The 27,322-nt window shown below is 58.0% G+C and overlaps 2 protein-coding genes across 3 annotated transcripts in view; both read left to right on the top strand.

Moving 5' to 3' along the window:
• The window catches only part of SRP68 (signal recognition particle 68), a 28,501-nt gene extending 25,832 nt beyond the window's left edge, over positions 1 to 2,669 (top strand). For both annotated transcript variants that reach the window (XM_019745479.2, XM_019745478.2), the window contains 3 exons: positions 1,335 to 1,410; positions 1,829 to 1,881; positions 2,306 to 2,669. In XM_019745479.2, the coding sequence (XP_019601038.2) occupies positions 1,335 to 1,410; positions 1,829 to 1,881; positions 2,306 to 2,533 (357 nt within the window). In that variant the 3' untranslated portion in view covers positions 2,534 to 2,669. The remainder of the gene's footprint in view (positions 1 to 1,334; positions 1,411 to 1,828; positions 1,882 to 2,305) is intronic.
• A 611-nt stretch (positions 2,670 to 3,280) lies between these two features.
• EVPL (envoplakin) lies at positions 3,281 to 27,254 on the top strand. Its single transcript, XM_074320693.1, has 22 exons — positions 3,281 to 10,142; positions 10,249 to 10,322; positions 10,762 to 11,007; positions 13,430 to 13,529; positions 13,900 to 14,054; positions 14,157 to 14,214; positions 14,355 to 14,516; positions 14,601 to 14,708; positions 14,872 to 14,967; positions 16,091 to 16,216; positions 16,661 to 16,807; positions 17,059 to 17,213; positions 17,377 to 17,474; positions 17,776 to 17,948; positions 19,474 to 19,652; positions 19,759 to 19,897; positions 20,027 to 20,220; positions 20,575 to 20,725; positions 21,398 to 21,481; positions 21,606 to 21,716; positions 21,821 to 21,913; positions 23,617 to 27,254. Exons 2-22 carry the CDS (start codon positions 10,282 to 10,284, stop codon positions 27,052 to 27,054), a joined length of 6,054 nt encoding a protein of 2,017 aa, XP_074176794.1. The 5' UTR covers positions 3,281 to 10,142; positions 10,249 to 10,281; the 3' UTR covers positions 27,055 to 27,254.
• The last annotated feature ends 68 nt before the right edge of the window (positions 27,255 to 27,322 follow it).

Here is a 27,322-nt window from a genome sequence, read left to right as displayed (position 1 = left end):
GAATGAAGAAGGAAAGCCATTGCTCTGGTTAAAGTAAACCTGAAGTACTGTTTCCACACTCAGTTGCATGTTGGAATCACCTGGGAGAGTTTTCAAAAGATGGATGTGTGGGATCCCCCCGCCCCCAGAGATTCTGGTTCTTATTCATATGGGGTCTGGGATGGGCAAGGGGGTTTTTTAAAGCCCCTCGTTGATTCTGATGTGCAGCCAAGTTGAGAACCAGTGATGAAGCCTTTCTGCCCAAAGTGTCCCTAGACCGGCAGCAGCGTTTGGGAGTTTGCTAGAAATGCCAGGCCTGCTGAGTCAACATCTGCATTTTAGCAAGCCCCCAGGCAGTCCGGTGTCCCTCAAAGCTCATGTGCTGATCTGACTGGGTCCTTGAGTTTATTTCACTGACTGTTGAGTGACAGCTGGCTTTTTAAGCTTCTGGACTGCTGTGGCGATGCAGAGCTTCGTAAAACACTGGCTGGTCCAAGAATCCATGTCTTTCTTACGAGTGGAGACTGTAGAAAAGCCAACTACAGTTTATGATAATAAAACTATTACTGACGTGGTCAGGCTGGTGTGTGAGAGCAGCTGCTCCTAGGCCTCTGGCCGTGTGTTTGCTTGGAACAGCATGGCCTGGCTCCTGCCTTCAGAGATGTGAGCCCCCCTGTGACTGGGGAGGAGCAGAGGTGTGGGCAGAGGGAGGGGTGACCGGGGCGGCAGCAGCATCGCAGTGGGGTGTCACTGGGATGTGGAGGAGACCCATGCATGGTTTCTCAGGAGAGAAGGAAGGCGTTTTACGAATGCCCATCCTACCTAATGTGCTGATGGGTGTGGGAGGGGTGTCGGGAGTGGCGGCGTGGAGCCGGCAGTCTCTAGACCTTATCAGATCACGCTGAATTCCGCCAAGTAAGACACCAGGCAAGAGAATGGCCTTGCGCTGGAGCCAGACAGCCTGGTTCTGAATCCCAGCTTCGCAGCCCCTGGGGGTGTGACAGGGCACATTGTTTGGCCTCTCTCTGCTTCAGTCTTATCTATAAAATGGGTACAAACCTCAGGGTCATCGTGAGGGCGGAATTAACCATTATGTGAACGGCTGAGAACAATGCCTGGTGTTGTTCTGATAAATTTATTAATATTCTCATTAGTCTCATTATTTTCAGGCATTGTTATTTAAGCCATGGTTTAGCTTTTTGTTTGAAACAGACTAATGCTTTTTTAATAGGGAGAACTGTTTAAAAAGTCTAAAATCCCATGAAAATACCAGTGGGATGGCTTAACCCAGGTTAGTTTTGGTGTGCTTCTCTGCCTGCCCGGCTTGTGAGCGCATGTTTTCCGAATCGTTACAGGACCTGCCTGACGTGCAAGAGCTCATCACACAAGTGAGGTCAGAAAAGTGCTCTCTGCAGGCGGCGGCCATCCTGGGTGAGCCCTGTGTTCCCCTCTCCTCCATTCCTCCTCTTCTCTTTCACCCCCGCCCCGCATACTACTGTTTTAAGATTGCAAGGGGATGTTTTGGATATTCCATAAGATTTTTATTTTTCCCACCATTCCTTCTGCCACATTAAGGCATCCAATTGTGTAGAAGAATTTAGAGAAACTGTTACAGTGTCCCTTGACCCTAATTGTATCCCTGCCAGCTTCACTGGCTGACAACACTGGGTCTGGGGGTTACCGTGTGTGGGTCTGCACGGCTTCTTGGCAGAGTTCGGGCCCCAGAGGCAGCGGGCTCGCTGGCCCACAGGCTGGCCCCCTTGCCCTTGGGAGCCACGTGTGATAGGTATCATTTGTGACTGGAGCATGCTAAGTCCCCGTCCTTACTGAATGCCTGTGACACTTTCAGATGCAAGTGACTCCCACCAAGCAGAGCCTTCCTCCCATGTCAAGGACAATAAGGTAAGTGTGGCTTTGGAGGAATAGAGTCGGATTCAGAATGCGGTAGGACTGTGTTGTGCTCATTGTTAGGACAGAGGACCCTTCGTTGCTAAAGAAACACCCTACGTCCCTCCCTTCTTTTACTCAAAGCCCGAACACTACCTATGTAAGGTTCGCTCTCTGTCATCTAGACGGTCCCAGATGAGCAGGTTATTTAGGAAACTGCTGCTGTGCAGAGTTGCACGCCTGGCAGGCCTGTACCCGGATCCCAGCCCACCCCTTTCTTATCCTCCTTCAGCTATAACAGGGGGCATGATAGCACCCCTCATGGAGATTGTGGGGACTGCATGTGGCGTGTGCAGGCCCTGACCTTGCACACACAGCGAGGGTTCCACCGTCTGTCTGCGGTTAACGCCCCGCTTCCTCCCTTTGGTTTGACTTGCAGCCTCTGGTTGAACGGTTTGAGACATTCTGTCTGGACCCTTCCCTTGTCACCAAGCAAGCCAACCTCGTGCACTTCCCACCTGGATTCCAGCCCATCCCTTGCAAGCCTTTGTTCTTTGACCTGGCCCTCAACCACGTGGCCTTCCCGCCCCTTGAGGACAAGTTGGAGCAGAAGACCAAGAGTGGCCTCACCGGATACATCAAGGGCATCTTTGGGTTCAGGAGCTAACCAGGCTCTTCCTGGGGGGCAGGGGTGACTCTGCCTCAGTCTGTATTGTGAGAAAACCCCAGCAAGTTCCATGCTATTAAACCCAGGTCTGCATTGGCCCAGGGCGCGAGTGTCACCCCTCAGCCCTGCGTCCCTATGTCTGTGTGTCTGTGCACTTACGTTCCTAACCAGTGTGCCACAGGGGCACCCTGTTGTCTTCTGGTTGATGTGTGTGGGGTCCCTCTGTCCATAACTCCTGGGGGAGGGCCACTGCCACCTGGTCCTGGGTGAGCTGTGATTCATTACCTTTGGTCAGTAACGTGTTCGGGGAGGAGGTCCACACCAGGCACGGATGGGGGCTCAGAAAGTGTCGCAGGTCGTCAGGACCACGGATTTGTAACGACCTCTCCTGCTGTGAGCATCCAGAATCCCTGGAAAAGTTTGTTCATGACTAGAAAACATTGGCAGTGTCACCCCAGAATTACAGCCAGCCTTATCCCCCTTCACCTCCAAGTAAAAATTAAGTTTCAAAACAAGCAAAGAGCTCTATTTTTAGAAGAAATATGTTACACTCAGAAATGATGAAAACAGATCTTATATTAAAAGGCAAAGACGCTGGAGACTCTGCCCATTTTTTACATGTCCTCGCTCATGTCTGGTCCCAGTTCTCTCCTCGGGGATGTTGTTGCACGGTGCTGTCCTGCCGGGCGTACCCCGACTTCCTGGCAGTGCGGGTGTGAGATGACAGACGAGAGAGTTAGAGCTCTGTTTCTCAGGAGTTCCCAGCCTGTCATTTTCAGATGCCATCATAGTTGAATCAGTTTCCTTCGTTACCCCTTTATTTTTTCCTTAGTCACCTTTTTTAATTTCTATTATGGCATCAATAAAAAGTCACAAAAGCAACGCAAGAAAGCAAGGAATAAAAGTGATGTAAACAGGAAATGTACATGAAACCCCTGACTCCCTTTGGCAATGGAAACTTGTCCCACAGGAAAGAGAAGGCACCATGGGAAATGCTGGCGTAGTGTGGTTCAGACACGGAGCCAGCTAGAGCGCCTTGAAGAGAAGGTTGAGTGGTTAAAGACCTGAGAACATTCTCTCAAGATGGAACCCACTGTGTGCACGACGGGGCCCCTTGTCTTCCCACTGAGTGGCAGACAGGGATTGCCGGAAGTTAGGAGAGCATGGTGGGAAGACAAATCAGACTTCGTTAGAACTGAAAGGGCTCTCAGACACTCAGAGATGTGCCCTCTCTGCCCCCCAGGATCTGCTTTGGGTCAAAGTCTCAGGAAACTGATTTTAAAAATTTTTTTAAACTGAAAGTTTCATAGTCTCTGCCACACAATTTTGGGGTATCCTCCCTCTGCCTAAAATACACCAGGTGATCTTAGGTTGAGGTCTTAGATTTTGATTCCAAAGGCTCAGCACAGCATCCCTCATGGGCTGAGGGAGTGTTGGGGGCTCCCATCCTTTCCTCACCCTCCCCAGCTCCGCGTGCGCTTGGCAGCACCAGCATGTGGGTCAGGTTCTGCACCTCCCTGGCTGCCTCCTGTGCTGACCTTGGCCACGGCCACCGCCAGGCTGTCCTCCAGCACCATGGCGGCAGTCCTGCAGCCTGCGTGTGCCACGTCTGGCACTGTGGGGGGGGGACCTCTTGTGGGGAGACGTCCCTCAGTCTTGCTCAGGGCCCTTCCAGCCCCTCCTGTTCTCAGTGCCGGCATCAGTCATCCTGACGGCAGCTCTGCTAAGCCTTTTCCTTCTCGTGGCCATGCCAGATACTCCTTTCCTTCTGGTGTCCCTGCTGGCTGCTCTGACTGGTAGTGGCTGTTGTCAGCCAGTGAGGCTGTGACAAGACGTGTTTAGTATTACGCGTATGTATTTACATGAGAAGACAGCTGGCAGAGCCGAGGTCTCCTGTTAGCTCGCACATCCCTTCACCTAGGATCCCTGGACATTAAACAGGTGGTGTTGGGACAGAGCTCTGAAAGCAGGGCCCCATCCTGTCCTCAGCCCCGGGAAGTGGCTCTGGCCTTGGGAACGGGTTCAGAGTCAGTTCCTGGGTTGATGGATTCAACAGTTTTGCTGCCGAGCCCACATGGCCCTTCTTTCCCAGGGAGCAGGAGATGCAATGAGGTCTCCATATGTAAGAAATGGACGTGGAAACTTTTCAGGGCGTCTTCCCTGCTGGTTGGGCTCACGTCCCTCCCCCAACATGGGCTGTGATACGGTCAGCAGGTTTTGACCCTATGTGAGTCTTCTGTCTGCCCAGATCCAGAGTAGGAGGAAAGCTCAATTCAGTCTGTATTTTTAAAACATGCTGTGGGCTGCTGTGTTAATGGTTTTTATTTTCCTGTCTGTCGGGTGGTGATGGTCTTTATCTGCAGAAACATTAGAGGTAAAACGCTAGCTTTAGTTACTGGGATAATGCTCAACATCAGAGTGAAAAGACAATTTAGCCAAGTTTGCCTTTAACTGTTGGTTCTGTTTAGAAAAAAGGAGCGTGAGGCTGCTGGGTCTGGACAGGTCCTTCGCTGCTCAGTCTCCTGGTTTTTTTACGTCTTTTCATAGGCATTGTTTTGATATACTGTCCAGTTTTACATTAAACCAAGTAAGAATTCTTGGATTCCCTGTTTGAAAGGAAACACTGCTGGGCTTGGTTTTATCTCCTTCACCTGGTGGCCATCTAAGCCTTTCACCGTGGGAATGAGGTGACAACCTGGGATGGCAGTGCGCCCCTCCACCTACAGTGGTCCTGAACCGTCGTCTGCCTCTCCTCCCCAAGCTGAGGCGAGGGCCGCTGCCCCCCGCCCCTGCCAGGAGAGGAGCTGGACTGAAGGTGGGGCTGTGCTCTGCCTGTTCACTGTCATACACGCAGCAGCATTAATTACACAAAGCTCACTGATCACAGACTTCTAAACAGCACAGTGCTGTCTGCAGCCTTGAAAAGCCTGGAACCTTCAGAGGTCTAGGAAAATGTCCAAAGATAGCAAAAATATGTGTTGGTTCCTTTTTTTTTTTTTTTTTGAAGAGACTTGTTGCTACAGAGGAGATGGAAACCAGAGTTAGCTGTAAAATTTATTCATGTTCCAAAGCAAAGAGATAAATTGGAAACTGCATCCTGACACCAACTGAAAGAATCTAGCCTGTTGGTCTGTTGGACTTTAGAGACGCTGTTTGCGTGGAGGTGAGGGCAGGAGCACACGCGTGTCTGGCACAGCCCCTCGCTGCAGGGGGTCTGCCCTCCATTGAAGCACCACCCAGCACAGTAAGGGCTCCAAGTATTGTTAGTTGGTACAAGTCAAAAGGAAACATAATCTCAAATGACAAATACTGATGGAATACTTGTGGGAACCTTTTGTCTGACCTTTTCAAACTGTGAAGGGATTGATCTAAGGTGTGTTTTTGTCTTTGCTTTGGGGGCAGGATGGTGACAGCCTTGGCAGCTCCGTTAGAAGCCCGCAGAGAGCCCCCCGGGCACTGCTTTCCTCCCTCGGCCATACCCACTGTGTGGTATTGTGTTGGAAAGGGGGCCTTGCCTCTCGGTGGTCCCCTGTTCAGCTGATGGTTTTGCTCACCCCCATGAACCGCAACGATGTGTCCTCTTGCTCAGTCTGTGGTTGACACCTGTCACCACTTGGAAAAGAACTACATCCTTTTTATTAGGCTGCACTTTTCCTAGAGATCTGGCACGAGGCAGTGCAGCTACGACAGACAGGTAACCGGACCCCTGAAAGATGGTCACATTAGTGAGCTCTGTCATCTGTGGAATGGAGGGCGTCAGATGAGGGAAAGATGTGCAGAGGGCTTAGCACCTCGCAGGAACATGACAGGTATGAATTGCCTTCCGTCCACTCCCCCATGGATGGGAGTCAGCATTGGAACCCCATGCGTCTCCCTCCACGGCTGCCCACACGTCCTATCCCATCGCACCAGAGCCCTAAGCCCTTTCCTGGCTCTGACCTGGGGCCTTGTGGCAGGAACTCCTGCCTCGGAGCCGAATCCGTAGAAAAGTCTTTCCTCGCTGTATCCTCCCAGTGAGGAAGTTCCCCTGGACAGTCTGAGCCCTGGGTCTGGCGAGTGTGGGCCGCGTGGCCTGAGCTGGTGGGGCCAATGCCGCTGAGAGGCGAGGAGACCCTTCTCTTCAGAGCTGGCCTCCTCCCTTCTCTAAGCAGGCCCCACTGCCTTTGTCTTCTGCCCTTCCCAGAGCTGCGGCCTGCTACGTCTAAGCAATGTCATCAGGGCAAAGGTTGAGTCTAAGGAGCTGGCCGTGTGTGCTTTCCAGGTTCCTGGCAATAAAAACTAATTAGGAAGGCCTGTCTCAGCTATGAAGACTTATCAGTTTTTGTGTGTTTTTTTCTGTTTGTTCATTTTACAAACCTTTATTTTCCTCAGACCAGTGAATGGGGCTGAGTATAACTTAACCCCTGCTGCTTTGGTACAGCCAGTATAATTAGCTGCCGTGCCGGCTGTTGACCTTGTGAGCACACGATTAGTTAGCTGCCTTCATCAGACCTGAACTTCTCCACGATAGGGCCACCGGTCCCCACACCTCGCTATTAAGGCTAGTTGTCTTCCAGGTGGCAGAGAGGCCCAGAGCCCTTAGGCAACTTGGGACACCTATAGGTCCAGAAGTTGCTGAGTGAGAGTGGGGGGGCCGTAGACTTCTTGGAAGCAGGGATGTCTTGAGCCACGGGCAGCTGCTATGGCCTGGAGATGTGGGCTGGACCAGTATTGGTCCCACAGGTGAACTGGTACCACCACAGTTGCTCAAGGCTAGGGAAAGTAAAGCATTCCTAGGGAGTGACAGGTATTCAGGCAGCCTGGACCTTGCCCTCCCAGTCAGACGTGGGACTTGACTCCTGAGGTCCCCTCTATGTCCTCTGTCTTGCCATTTAGTATGGGGCACCCTACTCTTGCTATAGGCAGGGTTGGTTTGGTTTGTTTGAGTTGCTTCCTCGTTCTGCTCTGGTTAGGCCAGCCATGGTCCCCTGCTTGTCTCCAGGCCAACCTGTGAATTCCTTGGGCTATAGCCTCTGCCTTCCCCAGCACGGACAGAAGGAGGCACATCCCCTAACTTCCCTGTCCTCCAGCCTTGGTCCTCTCATCCCAGCTGGTGGAGGCACCTTCGCTCCTAAGCAGCCCGAGGAAGTGTAAGGCAAGAGAGGTTACCTGCCAGCTCGGCTCCAAGGGACTGGTAGCAGAGCTTTTGTACACACAGGGCAATTTCCTGAGATGGCAAAGCTTGTCCTGACCAGGGAGCACATGGGGGGTGAGGGGCTGGCAGATTGTGGCTTGCAGGGCAAAGCAGGCAGTTGCCACCATCTGCTTCAGCAGGGAGAAGAGTGGCTTGCCCTGCAGGGGCCCCATGAGCTGGAGGAGAGAGTGTGGAGCTTCAGCCCTGGCACACCGTCCACACTGCCACCCTGTTGCCCAGCTGCCTGCGTGGCCGCCCAGGAGCTGGGAGCCATGCTGCTTTCAGCCCTGATCCGCTTCCTGCTCTGCCCTCAGGCCCCACGAGCTGAGCCGCCCACCGGCAGCCTGCTGGAAGCTCCAGGCGAGGGGATGTGAGTAAGCTGCCACTTCAAGTCATAGCTGTCACAGCGCTGAGGGAGACATGGCGCCAGTTGACCTCAAACCTCTCAATCCATAGAGGAAGCAAGTACCAGGCGAGGGGGCGGCCTTAGGGGGCAGGACAAGAAGCCAGGGCCTGGGCCTCCTGCCTGGTTTGAAAGGAGATGTGGTTGGGGCGAGGCTGAGGAAGGCTGAAAGTTGGGGCCCTCTGTCCAGCTGCTAGGTCAGAGCTGTTGGTCAGAATTACAACGTGAGCCACAAACACGTTTCAATTTCCTAGTAGCCACATTTAAAAAAGTAAAGAGCAACAAATGAAATTAATTTTTAAAAAACATTTCATTCAACCGAATGTAGCCAAAATACCATGTTGATGTGTAATCAATGTAAAATATTGAGAGATTTTTACATCCTTTTTTCAGACTAAGTCTCTGAAATCTGGTGTGAAATGTATACTTACAGCACATCTCAGCTCAGATCCGCCACATTTTAAGCGCTCAAGTCACAGGAGGCTCTGGGCTGCACGTGGGTTGTCAGCCCCACCCCAGCCTTCTAAATGAGCAGCTCTTTTTCTCTCATATTTTAAACCCCACATCTTTCTTTGTCCCTTGAGGGCCGGTCTGCCATCTGAGTAGGATTATCCCATGGTGAGTGAGAAGGTCTCAGAGCTCTGGCTGTGCCTGCCTGCTGCAGGGCAGCCCTTATCTCAGGAGCTGGGATCTGATTTGATTCAGTATCAGACAGTCACTCGAGGAATTCAGCTCTTGTTTTGCTTGCAGTGAACCAGGCAGCCTTAATCTCTGGGGCGTGTGAGGGCCCCCTGTGGCACTCATTTATGTCCAGGAGGGCTTCTGCAGACAGGAGTTCCAGATCTCAGCCTGGCTGTCTTTCTTCACCTGCCTTCCCCCCCTGGGGCTGCAGCCCTCTCCCCTGCTGGGCTCAGTAGGGCCTCTTCTGGCTGCTCCCAACCCTGGAGCTGGAATCTAGACATCTTTTCCCTCCAGTGATCATCACCTCCAGGGAAGGGGCCTGGGGTCCTCAGGGAGAGGCAGAGGGCGTTGCATGCTCTCAAAGATAAGGAAGTGTGCTGACAGGTTTGAAATGAGAGGCGGTGGTGAGGACTGGCTCCTGGGCCCTGCACTCATTTCAACACTTGACTGCGTTTGTGCTAACAGTGGTTAGAAGAATATTGTCACCCAGGGAGAAAGTGGAGAGAAGGGCTGGGGCGGAGGCTGGGTGGTCTCGGGGCCCGGCCTTCTGTTGTCTGGGAGGAAGCAGAATGATGGAATCCATTCCCTGGCTACTGTTCTGTCCAGGCCTCCTGCTGCCCTCCCACCCCACTGCCATTGTTAGCCCCTCCCCCTCCAGGAGGTGACTCCTGCGTCCTCTCTCCAGGGCCAAATGCAGTGGCTTTTGTCTAAGAAATGCAACCGAAAGGGACTCAGACCTTTTCTATCCAGGGCATGTGGCCAGTCTCAGGCCTCTGTCCCTGGTCTCCCCAGTCTGCTGGGACCCTTCTCTCTCCTCTGGATGTTTGTCGCCCTCAGCTAGGCCTGCCAAGATGTCCCAGTGCTGCAAACCCAGCATGACTGCATCCCTCCTGCGCCCAGACTGTCATGATTCCAGGGAATGACTCCAGATCTGTAGAAAGACCTTGAGCTGGGCCAGTGAAGTGAGTACCTGGAAATGGGGGACACACTCTCTTCTTGAAGACCCTGGAAGCTACTGCAGGAGAAGGCAGCTACCAAGATGACCTTCCTGGCACTCAGTGTGAAGAAAAGTCCAATAAATTGGCACTGCTGTCGGCCACTCCATCTGACTTTAGAAAAGCCACAGGGACCACTTCTGGGGAACGGAGTGAGGAGAGGCCGGCAGGAAAACCCAAGCAGAGTGGGTTTCCAGGGGCTCAGCCGGACCCTGGGCTCAGCAGCAGCTGAGGGCTGATGCTGCGGGTCCTCGAGGGAGGCGACCAGGGGTCGTCCCCGCCGCTCTGGAGCTGAGACTCTCCTGAGGATCCCAGCCATGTGCATCCTGCTACATCTGACCCTGGAGCCACAGACAGGTGGGAGGACCCTGCGCCAGCCCGGAAGATGGTGCAGCGGGGCTGCTGGTCCTGCTCTGGGGAGCCAGCTGGGTAGTGCCCACTTTAAAAATGTACCTTGTGCCAGTCCTCTAGGGTGAATGTCCCTGGCTTCCCCACCATGTCGGAGGAGAACACGGAGCAGACCCGGATGCCCCGGTGGTGAGCGGAGAGCCAGGGCCCATCCACCCACCCTGGGCTGGCAGGGAGTGGCCTCCCCTCCCCGGGGGTGGGGGACAAGAGCCATGGATGGGGACACGCCTGAGAGCGCCGCCTCTGTGCTGGTTGGAGGTGTTTATTAACCGGAGCCTGAGCTCTGAGGCTGGGCCTGTCCCTGAGCCTGCGCATGCCTGGGTCTATCTGTCTGTCTGTCTGTTGCCTTGTCTTCCTGGGCCTGGCTGTTTCCCCATCTGGGTGTAATCCCTGCTGGCACTCTCTGGGCCTGTGGGTGTAACAAGTCCAAACCTCCTCTGGCAGTCGGGCAGGCTCGGGCGCCCTGCCTTCTGGGCTGTGCCCTTTCCTCCCAAACTGGTTGTGCAGGAGCGGGTGTGAGTGTGGGCGAGTGTGTGTGCATGCGCAACAGCCAGGGCCTCACCTGCAGGGAGGGGCCTCCCAGAAACTGCTTTCCCTCCTGGTCCGGCAGCCCCACCTCGCCAGAGCCCAGCCAAGCTACCAGCAAGGACGCTCCCCGCTGCCTGCCGCCCGCTGCCCGCCGAGCCCAGCCTGAGCCGGCACCTGCCTTTACGACCATGTTCAAGGGGCTGAACAAAGGCACCCAGGGAAAGGGGTCCCCCAAGGGCTCCCCATCCAAGGGCTCCCCCAAAGGCTCCCCCAGCAAGCACAGCCGGTGAGCAGGGCCGGGGCGGGGGCCGGGGGCGGGGTGGTTGCTGACCAAGAGCCCAGAGCCCAGAACCAGCCCGGTGCTGGTATTTGGTGTCCCAAAGCCAGAGGGCCTGGGGGGTGGACTTGCTCCCCAGCCCAAGCTGACTTCCAGCCCTGGGAGGAGGCCAGAGAGATGGCCCAGGGCTCCCCGCATTCTCCTGGGTTGTGGGGGGCCTGAGGGCCACGAGTGGAGGCTGTTCTGCAGGAAACATGCTGGACAGGGGCCTGAGCAGCTGCCTTCCTCTGCTGGGAGGCTGGGAGACTGGAGTGCCTGGATCGGGTCCTCAGCTCTGTGATAACCCTTGGGACCTGGGCACAGGGTGGGCAGAAGGCCTGAGGCCAGAGGAGCCAGGAGGTGGGGGGATGGGGCTGTGCTGCAGCTTCCCCGAGTGGCTCTCACCTGGGGTCTTGTGAGTTTTGTCACAGAGTCGGGGTGATTCCTTTACCGTGTGGGTGTGTGGAGCGGGTGCTGTGGGACAAGAGGAAGACCCCACGGGCTCCAGACCGCCTCAGAGCTTCCCTCAGTTCCCCCAGCTCTCTGCAGGGCCCAGCCGGGCTCCCCAGAGCCCCATGGTCTTCAGACAGACTTGGCTGGCATTCGTCCAGCTCACTGGCCATCAGCCCCGCTCCGCAGGTGGCGGGTGGCAGCTCACCTGAGGTCCCGGGTGTGGAGGTGAGAATGGAGATGAAAGGCTTATTATCCCGATAGAGATCAGGCTGCAGAGCGACAACGTGGAGCCTGGCTTCTGGGCGGACGGGACGGGAAAGATGGCAGTTAGGACTCCCGCTGGAGTGACCTGTCCTCCCTGGGGCTCCTGAGCCCTGCCCAGGGTGGAGCGTGCTCCTCCAAGTGGGAGCAACCCTCCCAGAAGGCCAGGCCTGAGGACAGGGTGCTCCAGCCTCAGCACCTGCAGCCCCTCAGCCCTGGGCAAGCTCCTGGGCAGCGCTTTCCTGGCCAGGGGCAGCTGGGTATACGTGGCTCTGTCCTCTGGCTGCAGGCCCTCCAAAGAGGGCTCCTCATTCCCCTCGTGTGCAAACCACTTGTTCAGCACATATTTCTTAAGCACTATCGTGTATTAAGATGATTCTAGGCACAAGGGATATCACTGCAAATGGCACTGACAGGTCCCTGCCTTCATGGCACTTACATCCTAGTGGAATGAAAACTAACATTTACTGGGTGCTGACTCTGCACAAGCTCTGTACTGGACATTTCAGATGGATTAGTTCTCTTAATAACATGCGAGGTAGATATTATTAAAGCCCACTTTACAAGTGAGGAACCGCAGGCACAGAGAGGTTATGTAACTTGCCCAAGGCTACACAGCAGTAGTGACGGAGAAGGATCAAACCAACACTATGTGACCAGAGTTCCTTCAGACTGGATCTTTGCTGCATCACCCCTCTGACTGGGGTGGTGGTGGTGGGGGTTGTCCTTTGGCCCCTGGTCCAAGGCCAGCTCAGTGAAACCTTCCCTTCAGCAGTGCTCCTAAGGCTTGGACCACTGTGCCTTTTATTAGGTCTGCTTGATCCACTAGGCCCCAGAGAGTGAGCTCAAGCACACAGCAGGTGCTCTATAGAGGCTGCTGGGTGAGTGCACACAGATGGTGCCCTATAGAGGCTGCTGGGTGAGTGCACACAGATGGTGCCCTATAGAGGCTGCTGGATGAGTGCAAAGAAAAAGACCTTGGGGACCCGGTTCAGGCTCATAGTCTCCTCCTGGCTGTGTGACCTGGAGCAAGTCAGGTTCCAATTTGGGCTCTGAACCCCAAATCTGGAAAATGTTGGGGTGCCCCAGGAATCTCTTGGCCTCCCCCTGCCCCAGTGCTGTGTGGCTCCACTGGATGGTTGTTAGCCTGGGCATAGACAAAGCCTGGGGCAAAGAGGGTTGGGAAGAGACAGGGCTGGGGTGGGAGGAAGCTGGGGTGGGGATATGCTGCTCCTCCCCCGCCCCCAGCCAGCCCACCTGCCCCTCCCAAGCCCAACCAGGCTGTCTCTGGTATGGTCTTAGCGGTCTTAGCGGAGAGCTGGTGATTCACTCCCTGGGCTGTCTGCCCGCCAGGCAGGGAGCTGGGTGGGGTTGGGAACTCTCTGCCAGGACAGTGAGGTCAGCCTGCTCCACAGTGCCACACACCTGGGACCCTCACTTTCTGAACCCTAACTGGCAGCAGCGCTTCCCCCAGGACAGGGTATCTCACAGAGTCTCCTACAGAGAGAGACCAGAGCTCCCATGTCTTGAAGTCTTCCCTCCAGGCAGTGAGCCTGGCTGTAGGGGAGGACGGGGCAGGGGAGGGGGGCTCCACTCGGGTGGGTTGATCTCTGCCCAGAGGGAACAGAGGGAGGGACCTTTTCCAACTGTGCTGCCCTCTGTCCTCACCACCCAATAGAGCTGCCACCCAGGAGCTGGCCCAGCTCATCTCCCGCATGCAGGCCAATGCTGACCAAGTGGAGAGAGACATCCTGGAGACCCAGAAGAGGCTGCAGCAGGTGAGGCCTGACGGGCAGATAGCAAGGTGTGGAGCCATGGGAGGCCCATTGTCAGGCCCAGGTGTGCCCACTGACCATGGTGAAGATGGGACAGACGACTTTTGTCCTTCACTGGCCACTCCCCAAACAGTGGAATGAGGGCTCACCATCCTTCTCTGTTGGGCTCCTAATTTGGGGGATCAAAGGGGCTTGAGGGCGGCCCAGCCCTCCCCTGTGTTCTTGAGCCCACCCCGCAGATGCCCTCAGCCTGTCCCTCTGCCAACGTGAGCACCACGGTTGGCTATGGCAGCCAGGGTCCCTCAGGGTGGGACTCAGGCGGCAGTGAGGGGCAGCGAGGGGCAGCGAGGATGCCGTGCCTCCCCGCCTGCAGGACCGGCTGCACAGCGAGCAGAACGAGGCCCTGCAGTACCGGCAGGAGACAGGCCGCAGCCTGAAGGAGGCAGAGGTGCTGCTGAAAGATCTCTTCCTGGACATCGACAAGGCCCGGCGGCTCAAGCACCCGCAGGCCGAGGAGATCGAGAGGGAGTGAGTGGGGTAGTGGCAGGGGCTGGAGACCAAGGACAGAGGCACTGGGGGTCCCAGGGGAGCCCCTGGCCAGCTCTGACCTGCTGGCCCCCTCCTTGGCAGCATCAAACAACTGCATGAGCGGGTGACCCAGGAATGTGCCGAGTACCGAGACCTGCTGGTGAGCAGGGGAAGGGCAAGGCGGGCTGGCTGGGGGAGCTGAAAGCAGGGCAGGCCTGGCTGCCTGCACCCTTGCTGGGGTCAGTGTTGCTGGGTGCAGCCTGATGGCACCCCTTGCTCCCTACCTCTCGCCGAGCGCAGAAGGCGGCCTCGTGGCGTGGGCAGAGCCTGGGCAGCCTGTACACACACCTGCAGGGCTGCACGCGCCAGCTGAGTGCCCTGGCCCAGCAGCAGCACCGCATCCTGCAGCAGGACTGGAGCGACTTCATGGCAGACCCCATGGGCGTGAGGCGGGAGTATGAGGTCAGGGGGGCAGAATGGGGGCAGGCGGGGTGGGGGGGGCCAGGACGTCCTCATCCTCACTGCCCGCTCCCTCCTCGCCCCCAGCACTTCAAGCAGCATGAGCTGCTGAGCCAGGAGCACTGTGTGAACCAGCTAGAGGACGATGGGGAACGCATGCTGGAGCTCGGGCATCCAGCCGTGACGCCCATCCAGGTGCCAAGGCCCAGACCCGCTCCACTGCCTCAATCGGGGGGCTTCCCAGGGAGGCTGAGAGGGGACAAGTCAGGGCCAGCGGGCAGGGCCAGCTGAGTGGGCCGTGGATGGTGGATGCACCAGGCCGGGGCACGGTCCGAGGACTTCCTGCTGCTGTCCCCAGGTCCACCAGGAGGCCCTGAAGATGGAGTGGCAGAACTTCCTGAACCTATGTATCTGCCAGGAGAACCAGCTGCAGCATGTTGAGGATTACCGCCGGGTGAGCCTGTGGGCAGGGTTTGGAGAGGGAGGGGATACGAAGCTGGGCAGGGGGCACAGGGCTAGGGGTATGGCAGGGCCGGACAGGGGGCACGGGGGTGGAGGCAGCCACCAGGGCCCAGGCTGGAGCAGAGAGAGGCGCCCAGAGGACACCACAGGACATGCTCGCGTTGTGGGAGACAAGGCATCTCATCAAAATGGCAGAGCTGTGTCTCTGTGATTAGGTCCCAGAGGGGAAATAATGTCACGCATACTTTCTCAGCAGGGTGATATCGCTCCCAGGGGGGGAAAAGTTGGTTCTTATGGGTGGAAAATAATCTTATTCTTTTTACATGTAAATCATAGATATACACACATAAAGGATATGCAGCATATCTGTCGTGTTAAAATTTCATGGCAATGGTGGGAAAACTAAGGAAAAAATATCTAAAAAGCCTCTTTAGAAAAGATAATGATTTAAAAAAAAAGCAGTGAGAAACTATACAGGGAATTTTGAGGGGTAATTTCCATCCGTAATGTTTCATATACCTTGAAAGAGACAAAAGCCAAAGAGCTTCCTTCCTTCCTTCCTTCCTTCCTTCCTTCCTTCCTTCCTTCCTTCCTTCCTTCCTTCCTTCCTTCCTTCCTTCCTTCCTTCCTTCCTTCCTTCCTTCCTAAGAGCATTTTCCTATATAACCACTATAACCATATCATACCCATTGTCAAGAATTTCGTAACGCACCCCGACTGTGGAATGTTTCTTTATAGCATATCCCCAGCTCCTCTCTGGGGCTAGGAGAAGTGCAGCCCAGACGCCCTGGGCACCCACCCCAGGCACCACCCCAGATCCCAGCCAGGACGATTCCAGATGCAGGGGTGAGGCAGCAGAGGCACCACCCTTCATCTGTGCAGGAAGAACGAACCCAAAGTGTTCATAACGCTAAAGGAACTGTAGTTCAGTGAACCAAAAATGCCCCATTTCCAGAACACTCCAGTTAAAAAGGCCCCACTGCTTGGGTAGAAAGGCTGACAGTATGGGGGACAAGTGGCAGTTTAGGGTGAGGCGATTTGCGTTTAGCTGGTTTGCAGGCTCAGTGGGCATTGCGGTACCCTGGACTCTGCACTTGACCACACACTGACTTCAGTTCCAGGAAGAGGCCGACTCTGTCAGCCAGACCCTGGCAAAACTCAACTCCAGCCTGGACACCCAGTACGACCCTGCCCCCGGGGGGGCCTCTGGCACCCCCACAGAGCTGCTGCAACAGCTGGAGGTGAGATGGCCCCACCCAGCCCCCTGGACCCCACTCCTGGGAATGGGGCCTGCCCATGTGTCTGGGTCTCACCTCTCCCAGGGACCTAGTCCTGCCCAGAGCCCCGGCTGGGGGGTCAGGAGAAGGGCGCCGCTCCAGCAGGAGGAGGCTAGTCTATTACCAGCAAACTCTTCTCTCTGGACCTGTTTCCCCATCTGTAATGTGACAGGGCCTCCAGGTTTGCTCTGAGGCCCTCCAGCTCCCACTCCAGAGTCCTGGGTGATGCTGGGCAGCCCCCTCCCTCCCCCCACAGACCCTAGGGTCCTGGGTCCCCAGAGCGGGTCTCCTTTTACTTTGCTGATCTAGAGACCCTGTCTTCATGACGGCCAGACTCCTGGCTCTCTTGGGATAGGGGGGTATGTAGGGCAGGCCTGGCCAGATCCCCCACTTCCTGGGTCCCCACAGGCCGAGGAGAAGAAGCTGGCCATGGCCGAGAAAACTGTTGGGGACCTACAACGGCGGAGTCAGGAGGTGGCCCCTCTGCCACAGCGCAGGAACCCACCCCAGCAGCCTCTGCGTGTGGATAGCATCTGTGACTGGGAGTCTGGAGAAGTACAGGCTCCGCCCACCCCGCCCTGCCCCCTCCAGCCCCACCCCTGCCCCCTCCAGCCCCACCCCTGCCCTACTCCTCTCCAAGCCTTGCCCTGCCTCTGGCCTGTCCTTATCTCAACCCCAGTACCATCCACTCCAATTCCTGTCCCTGCCCCAGCTCCTGTCCCCAGCCCCTACCCCATCCTGGCCTTGGTCCCTTCTCTGGCCCCTGCCCCTGAGCCTACATGAGCCCCTCCCCACCTGTCCCCCAGGTGCAGCTATTGCGGGGTGAGCAGTACACGCTGATGGACAACACTGACCCACATACCTGGGTCGTGCAGGGCCCAGGCGGGGAGACCAAGCGTGCCCCGGCCGCCTGCTTCTGCATCCCAGCTCCGGACCCTGAAGCCGTGGCCAGGGCCTCCAAGTGGGTCTCCCTGGGGATACGCAGGCGGGAGGCAGGCTGTGGGCCCAGACCAGCCTGTGGGGTTTGAGGCCATTGCCTGGCCTTCACTTGGACTGGTGTCTGGGGGGGGGTAGGGGGAGAGACGGAGGAGGGTCATCCTTCTCTGATCTTTTCCTTGATCCAGGCTGGCTGCGGAGCTGCAGGCCCTGAAGCAGAAACTGACCACAGTTCAGAGCCGCCTGAAGGCCAGTGTTGCAGAGCCCTTACGGCCTAGCCAGCAGGGTACCAGGGCTGGCCGGGGAGTGGGGTGGGGCATTGCTGGGATACAGGGAGTAGACTCCTACTTTGGCCACTGCTGGGGGGCTGTGATGGGCAGAGGGTGGCCCTAGTTTAGGGATGTCAGCTCTAGGGATTCCATCTGCTTGGTTCACAAGCCCCTGGGGCTGTTGCTCCCTCAGCTAGGCCTGCCCATCCCTTCCCACCCCCACACAGGACCCTCTTCGGCACTCAGGGAGGAGCCCCTTGGGCAGACGTGCAGACGTGAGGGAGGCCCTGGGCCCTCACAGGCACCCTATGCCCCCAGCTTCGAGTGACTTAGCCACAGCCGACCCACGGGCCCAGAAGCTCCTGACACAGATGACCCGGCTGGATGGGGACCTGGGGGAGATAGAGAAGCAAATACTGGCCTTGGCCCGAGCCCCACTGAGCCGTACCACACCCCTGGAGGACCTGGAGGGCCGCATCCGAAGCCACAAGGTGGGTGAGCGAGGGATCAGAAGTGGCTCTACCCTGGGGGTGCATGAACTAAAGACGAGGCAAGTGTGGGAGCAGCCACAGGGACCCGACGTGGGCAAAGGGAATGCCCAGTCCAAGGCTCACGCGAGCTGGTTCCCATCCCCGCTCCTCTGCTAACCAGTTCTGTGACATTGGCCAATTCACTTAACTTCTCTGGGCCTTGGTTTCCTTGAAACCAGGCACAATAATACCCAGTTGATATCCTCTCGTCCTGAGGATAAAGTGTAGGAAGGCCCAGGAAGGTTCTAGAGGGGCAGGGCCCAGAGTAAACGCCCTATGACCTTCCCTTGGGAGGTGTCCTGGGACGGAGCTGAGAGCAGAAGGAAGCCTGGAGTATCGTAGGGGTGATTTCTGCTGAGAGGCTGGCGGGGTCTGGGTGGGGGAGCCCCCTGAAGAGGTTGCAGTGAGTGTAACCATGACACAAAAGAACTCAGTCCTCCGAGGTGCTGGTAGTGAAAGCAGCCCTTCCCCACGCCTGGGGGTGGGAGTGGGGGTAGCAGCTTGGATTGTAGCCTCCCAAACCAGTTTCTACTCAAATGTATTGTTTGGGTTTGGTTCTGAAAAATTACAATCTGTCGTTCATATTGTTGTGTCACTTGTGACTTTCACTGCACAAGATACCACAGGTTTTAGGAGGTGTAGGAGGTGGCATTTCAGTGGGTCAGAGGGCCAGCAGGCGGGAGGGCTCCCCACTGCAGGTTGGGTCCTAGAGGCTGCTTTGAGGTGGACATGAGTGTGCAGGTTGTTTCCTAAGGTGTCCCATGGGGGCTACCTGTGGGGGTGGGGGAGAAAGCTGGCCTGGCTGCGGGAGGAGGCACCGTCCCCAGTGCCATCTCAACAGAGACCTCTGCTGAACCCACGGGACCGCTGGATCTAGTAGGGGGCTGGGCCTTTATACCCCACGTTGTCACTGGTTGGTTGCACTGCCCCGGGACATGGCACCTCCCTTGGGTCTAGGCAGTCCCCAATTAGGTCCTCGAGGTTTGAAATCACAGTCTCCACCACCAGCGGTGTTGGGGGTCCATGAGAAGCCGTTAGACTGGAAGGTGGGTAGTGCGTGGCAGGTCGGCACCTATGACTTATGGATGAATGAGAAACTGATACAAGAATGAACGAAATAACCACCATTAGATGAAGTGGGGCTTTGCTGCCTGACCTACAGCGATGGGGCAGGAGACTGAAGGTCTGTGAACAGGACGGTGACGTTAGATCGTAGTGGTCAACTGCGTGCCTGGCACACAGTCTCATTTCATCCTTCCATCAGTCCCTCTGTGGATGAGGAGACTGAGGCTCACCCAGGCTCACTTGCTCAAGGTCATGCTAGTGGGACTAGCAGGGCCTGGACTGTTCCCAGATCACTAGCCTGGGCTCAAGCACGTCCGCACCACACTCTCAGGCTGGGGGGCAGAGTTAGGATGACCTGGCGGGAGGGCTGGGCTGAAACCCACCTGCCCAGTGTGCACTTCTCTGACCTCCTCCTCCCCAGGGCACAGCCCAGCAACTGCAGAGCCTGGGAGCAGAGAAGGAGGCAGCCCAGCAGGAGTGTGAGGCATTCCTGTCAGAGAGGCCAGTGGGCCCTGCCGCCCTGCACCTGCCCGTGATCCTCCACAACGTCAAGAACAAGTACAGCGATGTGCAGACTCGCTGCAGCCTCTATGGGGAGAAGTGAGTGCTCTGGGGACTGGGGAGGGCATGGCTGGGGGGGCAGCAGGGGTGTGGCCAGGACAGGACGAACCCTCTGCCCCACCCCCACCCCCACCCACACTGGCAGAGCCAAGGCTGCCCTGGGTCTGGAGCGGCAGATCCAGGAGGCGGATAGGGTCATCCGAAGCTTCGAGTCCACGCTGGCGCAGGAAGCCCTCATCCCCGCTGGCCCGGGCGCCCTGCAGGAGAGGGTCAGCGAGCTGCAGGTAAGGGCCTGGTGGACTCCTGGTGGGAGGGGTCACAGCCTGAACAAGCATTCAGAGGCAGGTGGAAGGTAGATGTGTGGAATCCTGGAAGCATGAGGGTGCACCTGGCTGTGTCCCCTCCCCCCCTAGCGCCAGCGGAGGGAGCTGCTACAGCAAGAGGCCTGCGTGCTGGGGCTGCACCGTGAGCTGAAGGCCGTCGAGCACGCATGCTCTGCGCTACAGAACAATTTCCATGAGTTCTGCCAAGACCTGCCGCGTCAGCAGCGCCAGGTGCGGGCTCTCACTGACCGCTACCACGCCGTGGGGGACCAGCTGGACCTGCGGTGAGTGGCTGAGCCATCAGGGCCTGAGGCACGCCCCCACCATGTGTGTAGAGCAGCTGCTGCTGACAAGCTGTGTGACCTTGGGCTGGTGACTTCACCTCTCTGAGGCTGTTTCCTCACCTCTAAAATGAGATAACAGCACCTACCCCCCAGGGTGGTGCCTGGCAGAGGCTGTCCCGTCCATCTCTGAACGCCCAGCTCCAGCACAGGGTCAGAGTAAGGGGATCAGCACGTGGTTACTCCGGCCTCCTGACCTGTACTCGGGAGGAAGGCGCCCTCCAGCCTCCTCTGTGCACCCCTCACTGTCCCCACAGGGCAGCTCTCACCTCTGCCTGGGGCCCCCTCCTCATGCAGGGAGAAGACCATGCAGGACGCCAGCCTCACCTACCAGCAGTTCAAGAACTGCAGGGACAACCTGAGCTCCTGGTTGGAGCACCTGCCCCACAGCCAGGTGCGGCCCAGTGACGGGCCCAGCCAGATCGCCTACAAGCTGCAGGCACAGAAGGTGAGCGGCTGGGGCTGCAGGCGACCCGACGGCAGGTCAGGCCCCTGCCCAAGTCCACCTGCCCATGTGGCATCCTCCCACAGGGAGAGCTGCCTGTGCATGTGTGGCCCCCTAGTGGCCAGTTCTAAGAGACCTCAAAGCTGACCACAGAGGCCTTGGATCACCACCACCACCCGCCCCCGAAAGGCTCCACTGTGCCCACAGAAACAGCCAGCCCGAGGTCAGCAGTGGGCTCTATGCTCCTAGAGGTTCCGACTCCCGCTGCATCCTCTTCCTCGTACTTGCCAAGCCCCTACTCTGCACTGGCAATGAACCAAAGGCTGGGGGTGCAGCCTGGACTCGGGCAGCTCGGGCTGGTGGGAGGCCAGTGCATCGCAGGCCATGCTGCTGCTGAGTGCTTGGTGGAGAAGCCAGAGTGCTGTGGGATCCATGACAAGACATGTGTGGGGGTCATGGCAAGAGACATCCTAGCCGAGGCCTGAGGAACAGATTGGGTAGCCAGGTGGAGGTGAAACGTCCCAAGCCGAGGCCACAGTGGGTCGGGGGAGGGAAAGGGCAGTTTCTCATACAACCTTTCCTGCCCCTGCCTGTGGCCCTGGACATGCCTGGCTGGAGGCGAGTCCAGTGAGTGGTGTTACCTGACCTCCCTGACTCTCACCTCTCCCTGGGCAGAGGCTGCTGCAGGAGATCCAGGGCCGGGAACGGGACCGGGCCACAGCATCCCGCCTCTCCCGGGACCTGCAGGCGGCTCTCCAGGTAAGCAGTTTTACTTCAGTTTGTCCCTTTATCCACTCATGCTTCCTTTCTCTGCCAGTCCTCTGCTGCCCCACCCAGCTTCCCCCACTGACTGCTAACCTGTTGTCCTTTCCTCCCTGCTCAGGACTACGAGCTGCAGGCAGACACCTACCGCTGCTCCCTGGAGCCCACCCAGGCAGGGTCGGCCCCCAAGAGACCCCGGGTGGCTCCCCTGCAGGAGAGCATTCAGGCCCAGGTGAGACGGGACCCAGTGGGGCTTGGCGTCCCTGGGTACCAGCTCTGCAGCCTCTGAGGCGGGAACTGACCCTACTCTCCCTTGCCCCCCTGTGGCCTCTCCAGGAGAAGAAGCTGACCAAAGCCTATACTGAGGTTGCAGCTGCACACCAACAGCAGCTGCGGCAGCTGGAGTTTGCCAGAAAGATGCTAGAGAAGGTATGGAGAAGATGGCCACTCAGTTTCTGGTGTTTGACCTGGCAGTTGTCCTTTCCTCCTCACCCTGCCACCTGTAGCCTTGGGGTTCTGCCTCCCCCAGTTCTCTTCCCAGCAGCTCTTACAGGCTGGTCTCTGTCTCAGAGTTAGGCCCTGGAGATGTCATTCAGGGCAGTCACAGCTTAGCCACTGGGCAGTCCCCCAGTGGGGACAGGAGAAAATCCCCACAAAGTCTTCCGCCTTAGGACCCAGCTGCAGTGGGCAAGAGGCCACCTAGGTCTCCTCCCTGGGCCGGAAGCTCTCCATGATGCTTGGTGGCTGGCCGAGGGACTTGCCAGCTTTCTCCTACCCAGAGAAGTAGTCCAGCATCCCCCAGAGGAGTGCGGGCGCGTTTCTGGGAGTCTGGATGGAAGGGGAGGGGAAAAGGTTTGGAAGGCAGAACCTGTCCTATTTGCTCATTCTAGTGCAAACTTGACCTGGACACTGCCTTGGATCCTAACGTCATGGGATTGACAGGGCCTCTCAAAGTCCTTCATCCAAGCATCTTAATACTTCAGCACCACCTCCTGGGACCTACCAGGGAGTCTCAGGAAGTAGGGAGAGGTCTCTGATCTCCAGGGAGGGAGAAGAACGGGCTCATTTGTTTCTGAAGCGCCCCACCCCCCAGTACTCTCCCCTTCTTCCTCTCGCTCTGCAGAAGGAGCTCAGTGAGGACATCCAGATGACCCATGATGCACAGCAGGGGTCTGAGAGCCCAGCCCAAGCAGGGTCGGCCCCCAAGAGACCCCGAGTGGCTCCCCTGCAGGAGAGCATTCAGGCCCAGGTGAGACGGGACCCAGTGGGGCTTGGCGTCCCTGGGTACCAGCTCTGCAGCCTCTGAGGCGGGAACTGACCCTACTCTCCCTTGCCCCCCTGTGGCCTCTCCAGGAGAAGAAGCTGACCAAAGCCTATACTGAGGTTGCAGCTGCACACCAACAGCAGCTGCGGCAGCTGGAGTTTGCCAGAAAGATGCTGGAGAAGGTATGGAGAAGATGGCCACTCAGTTTCTGGTGTTTGACCTGGCAGTTGTCCTTTCCTCCTCACCCTGCCACCTGTAGCCCTGGGGTTCTGCCTCCCCCAGTTCTCTTCCCAGCAGCTCTTACAGGCTGGTCTCTGTCTCAGAGTTAGGCCCTGGAGATGTCATTCAGGGCAGTCACAGCTTAGCCACTGGGCAGTCCCTCAGTGGGGACAGGAGAAAATCCCCACAAAGTCTTCCGCCTTAGGACCCAGCTGCAGTGGGCAAGAGGCCACCTAGGTCTCCTCCCTGGGCCGGAAGCTCTCCATGATGCTTGGTGGCTGGCCGAGGGACTTGCCAGCTTTCTCCTACCCAGAGTAGTCCAGCATCCCCCAGAGGAGTGCGGGCGCGTTTCTGGGAGTCTGGATGGAAGGGGAGGGGAAAAGGTTTGGAAGGCAGAACCTGTCATATTTGCTCATTCTAGTGCAAACTTGGACACTGCCTTGGATCCTAACATCATGGGATTGACAGGGCCTCTCAAAGTCCTTCATCCAAGCATCTTAATACTTCAGCACCACCTCCTGGGACCTACCAGGGAGTCTCAGGAAGTAGGGAGAGGTCTCTGATCTCCAGGGAGGGAGAAGAACGGGCTCATTTGTTTCTGAAGCGCCCCACCCCCCAGTACTCTCCCCTTCTTCCTCTCGCTCTGCAGAAGGAGCTCAGTGAGGACATCCAGATGACCCATGATGCACAGCAGGGGTCTGAGAGCCCAGCCCAAGCAGGGAGGGTGTCAGAGGCCCTGAAGTCCCAGCTGGAGGAGGAGAGGAAGCGGGTGGCACAGGTGCAGCGCGAGCTGGAGGAACAGAGGAACCAGCTGCTGCAGCTGAGGACCCAGCGGCCTGTGGAGAGGCTGGAGGAGAAGGAAGTGGTGGAGTTTTACCGGGACCCCCAGCTGGAGAGCAATCTGTCCAGGGTGAAGGCCCAGGTGGAGGATGAGGGCAAGAAGCGGGCCGGCCTGCAGGCAGACCTGGAGGTAGCAGCCCAGAAGGTCGTCCAGCTGGAGAGCAAGAGGAAGGCCATGCAGCCTCACCTGCTGACCAAGGAGGTGACCCAGATCGAAAAGGACCCCGGTCTGGACAGCCAGGTGGCTCAGCTCAGCAGTGAGATCCAGCACCTTAGCAGGGAGAACACTGCCGTCTCCGCCCGGCTGGAGGATCTCAAGAAGGAGCTGCTGGCCCTGGAGCAGAAGGAGGTGAACGTGAAGGAGAGGGTTATGGTGAAGGAAGTGGTCAAGGTGGAGAGAGACCTGGAAATGGTCAAGGCAGCTGAGGCTCTGAGGCTACAGGTGGTAGAGGACACTACGCAGAGGAAAGCAGCAGAGGAGGCCGTGGCCAAGTTGCAGGCTCGCATCCGGGACCTGGAGCAGGCGATTGTTGCCGTGCAGCCCAAGGTGATCGTGAAGGAGGTGAAGAAGGTGGAGCAAGACCCAGGCCTCCTCCAGGAGGTGTCCCGGCTGCGGAGCCTCCTCGAGGGGGAAAAGAGTAAGAACGTGACGCTGGCTGGGGAGCTGAAGAAGCTGCGTGAGCAGTACAACGTGGTGGAGAAGCAGAAGCCCAGAGTGGAGCTCCAAGAGCGCGTCCATGAAACCTTCCAAGTGGACCCGGACACAGAGCGGGAGATCGCACGGCTCAGGACCGAGCTGCAGGAGGCCGCCAGTAGGAGGCGTGATGCAGAGAAGGCAGTGGAGAAGCTGCTGCCTGACCTGACAGCCCTGCGGGCCCAGAAGCCCAAGGTGGAGTACAAGGAGGTGACGCAGGAGGTGGTGAAGCATGAGAGGAGCCCGGAGGTGCTGCGGGAAATCGACCGCCTCAAGGCTCAACTCAATGAACTGGTCAACACCAGTGGGCGGGCCCAGGAGCAGTGCATCCGGCTGCAGGGGGAGCGTGACGAGTGGAGGCGGGAGCGCTCCAAGGTGGAGACCAAGACAGTGAACAAGGAGGTGGTGCGCCACGAGAAGGACCCGGTCCTGGAGAAGGAGGCCGAGCGGCTCCGCCAGGAGGTGCGGGAAGCGGCCCAGAAGCGGCGTGCCGCCGAGGATGTGGTCTATGAGCTGCAGAACAAATACCTGCTGCTGGAGAGGAGGCGGCCTGAGGAGAAGGTGCTGGTGCAGGAGGTGGTGGTCACCCAGAAGGACCCGAAGCTGCATGAGGACCACAGCCGGCTGAGCCGGAGCCTGGATGAGGAGGTGGCCCGGCGGCGGCAGCTGGAGCGTGAGGTGCAGCAGCTGTTGGCCGGCGTGGAGGAGAAGGAGGGCCTGCTCAGCTTCCAGGAGGACCGCGACAGGAAGCTGGCCGTGGAGAAGGAGCTGCGGCAGCTGACCCTGCGGATCCAGGAGCTCGAGCAGCGGCCGCCTGCAGTGCAGGAGAAGATCATCATGGAGGAGGTGGTCAAGCTGGAGAAGGACCCGGACCTGGAGAAGTCCACAGAAGCCCTGCGGCAGGAGCTGGACCAGGAGAAGAGCCAGGTGAAGGAGCTCCACCGGGAGTGCAAGAACCTGCAGGTGCAGCTCGACGTCCAGAAAGCCAAATCGCAGGAGAAGACCATCTACAAAGAGGTGATCAGGGTGGAGAAAGACCCGGTGCTGGAGGGCGAGCGGTCCCGCGTGTGGGAGATGCTCACCAGGGAGCGCGCCGCCCGGAAGGGCCGGGAGGAGGTGGTGCAGGGCCTCCGGGAGCGGATCGACAGGGCAGAGGCGCTGAGCAGGACCTGGGCCCGGGAGGAGGCCGAGCTCCAGAAGGTCCAGAAGCAGGCAAGTCAGCAGGGCCGGCAGCTGCAGCAGGAGCTGCGGGAGCTGGAGAGGCAGAAGCAGCAGAAGGCGCTAGAGCTTCAGGAGAATTCGAAGCTGCTCAGCCAGAAGACGGAGAGTGAGCGGCAGAAGGTGGCCCAGCAGAGCCAGGAGCTCTCGCAGCTCAAGGCGGCCATCCTCCATGAGAAGGACCAGATCTACGAGAAGGAGCGGACCCTCCGGGACCTGCACAGCAAGGCTTGCCGGGAGGAGCTTAGCCAGGAGACCCAGACGCGAGAGACCAACCTTTCTACCAAGATCTCCATCTTGGAACCCGACACGGGGAAGGACATGTCCCCCTATGAGGCCTACAAGAGGGGCGTCATCGATCGAGACCAGTACCTCCAGCTGCAGGAGCTTGAGTGTGACTGGGAGGAGGTCACCACCTCGGGCCCCTGTGGGGAGGAGTCGGTGCTCCTGGACCGCAAGAGCGGGAAGCAGTACTCCATCGAGGCCGCCCTGCGCTGCCGGCGCATCTCCAAGGAGGAGTACCATCTCTACAAGGATGGCCACCTGCCCATCTCCGAGTTCGCCCTGCTCGTGGCGGGGGAGACCAAGCCCTTTTCCTCGCTCTCCATTGGCGCCATTATCTCCAAGTCCCCAGTCGCCTCCCCAGGTCCCCAGACCTCCAGTTGCTTCTCTCACGGTTTCTCTCTCGGCCTTGGCGATGACAGCTTCCCCATCGCCGGGGTCTACGACACCACCACAGACAACAAGTGCACCATCAAGACAGCCATGGCCAAGACCATGCTGGACCCCATCACTGGGCAGAAGCTGCTGGAGGCCCAGGCAGCCACCGGGGGCATCGTGGATCTCTTCAGCCGGGAGCGCTACTCCGTGCACAAGGCCATGGAGCGGGGACTGATTGACAACACGTCCACCCAGAGGCTGCTCAACGCGCAGAAGGCTTTTACTGGCATTGAGGACCCCGTCACCAAGAAGAGGCTGTCGGTGGGCGAGGCTGTCCAGAAGGGCTGGATGCCCCGGGAGAGCGTGCTCCCACACCTGCAGGTGCAACACCTGACCGGGGGGCTCATCGACCCCAAGAGGACAGGCCGTATCCCCCTCCCGCAGGCCCTGCTCTCTGGAATGATCAGTGAAGAGCTGGCCCAGCTCCTGCAGGATGAGTCGAGCTATGAGAAGGATCTGACAGACCCCATCTCCAAGGAGCGGCTGAGCTACAAGGAGGCCATGGGGCGCTGCCGGAGAGACCCCCTGAGCGGCCTGCTGCTGCTCCCGGCCACGCTGGAGGGGTACCGCTGCTACCGCTCAGGCTCCCCCACCGTACCGCGCGCCCTGCGCTGATGCCGGCCAAGCATTCACGGGGTATCCTAGGCGGTGGGTCTTCCCTCCATCTGATGGCTGTTCTATTACTCAGTGTTCCATGTTCCCCTAACTTTGGTGCCCAGTCCACCCCCAGACCCGGTGATCAGCAGACCTGTTTTCCTCCCTCCTCCCCCACCCAGGAGTTCCAATAAACAAATTCTCCCAGTGTCTTGTTCACATGTGGGAATACAGAATGGGATTGTCTGGGACATGAGCACAAAAAGCACCAGTGCTGCTTCCTTCCCAG

This window comes from Rhinolophus sinicus, linkage group LG15 (assembly GCF_036562045.2).
Source record: "Rhinolophus sinicus isolate RSC01 linkage group LG15, ASM3656204v1, whole genome shotgun sequence".
NCBI classification, from domain to species: domain Eukaryota; kingdom Metazoa; phylum Chordata; class Mammalia; order Chiroptera; family Rhinolophidae; genus Rhinolophus; species Rhinolophus sinicus.
Note: the sequence above shows the minus strand (reverse complement) of the source record. Positions and strands in the feature narration are given on the sequence as shown.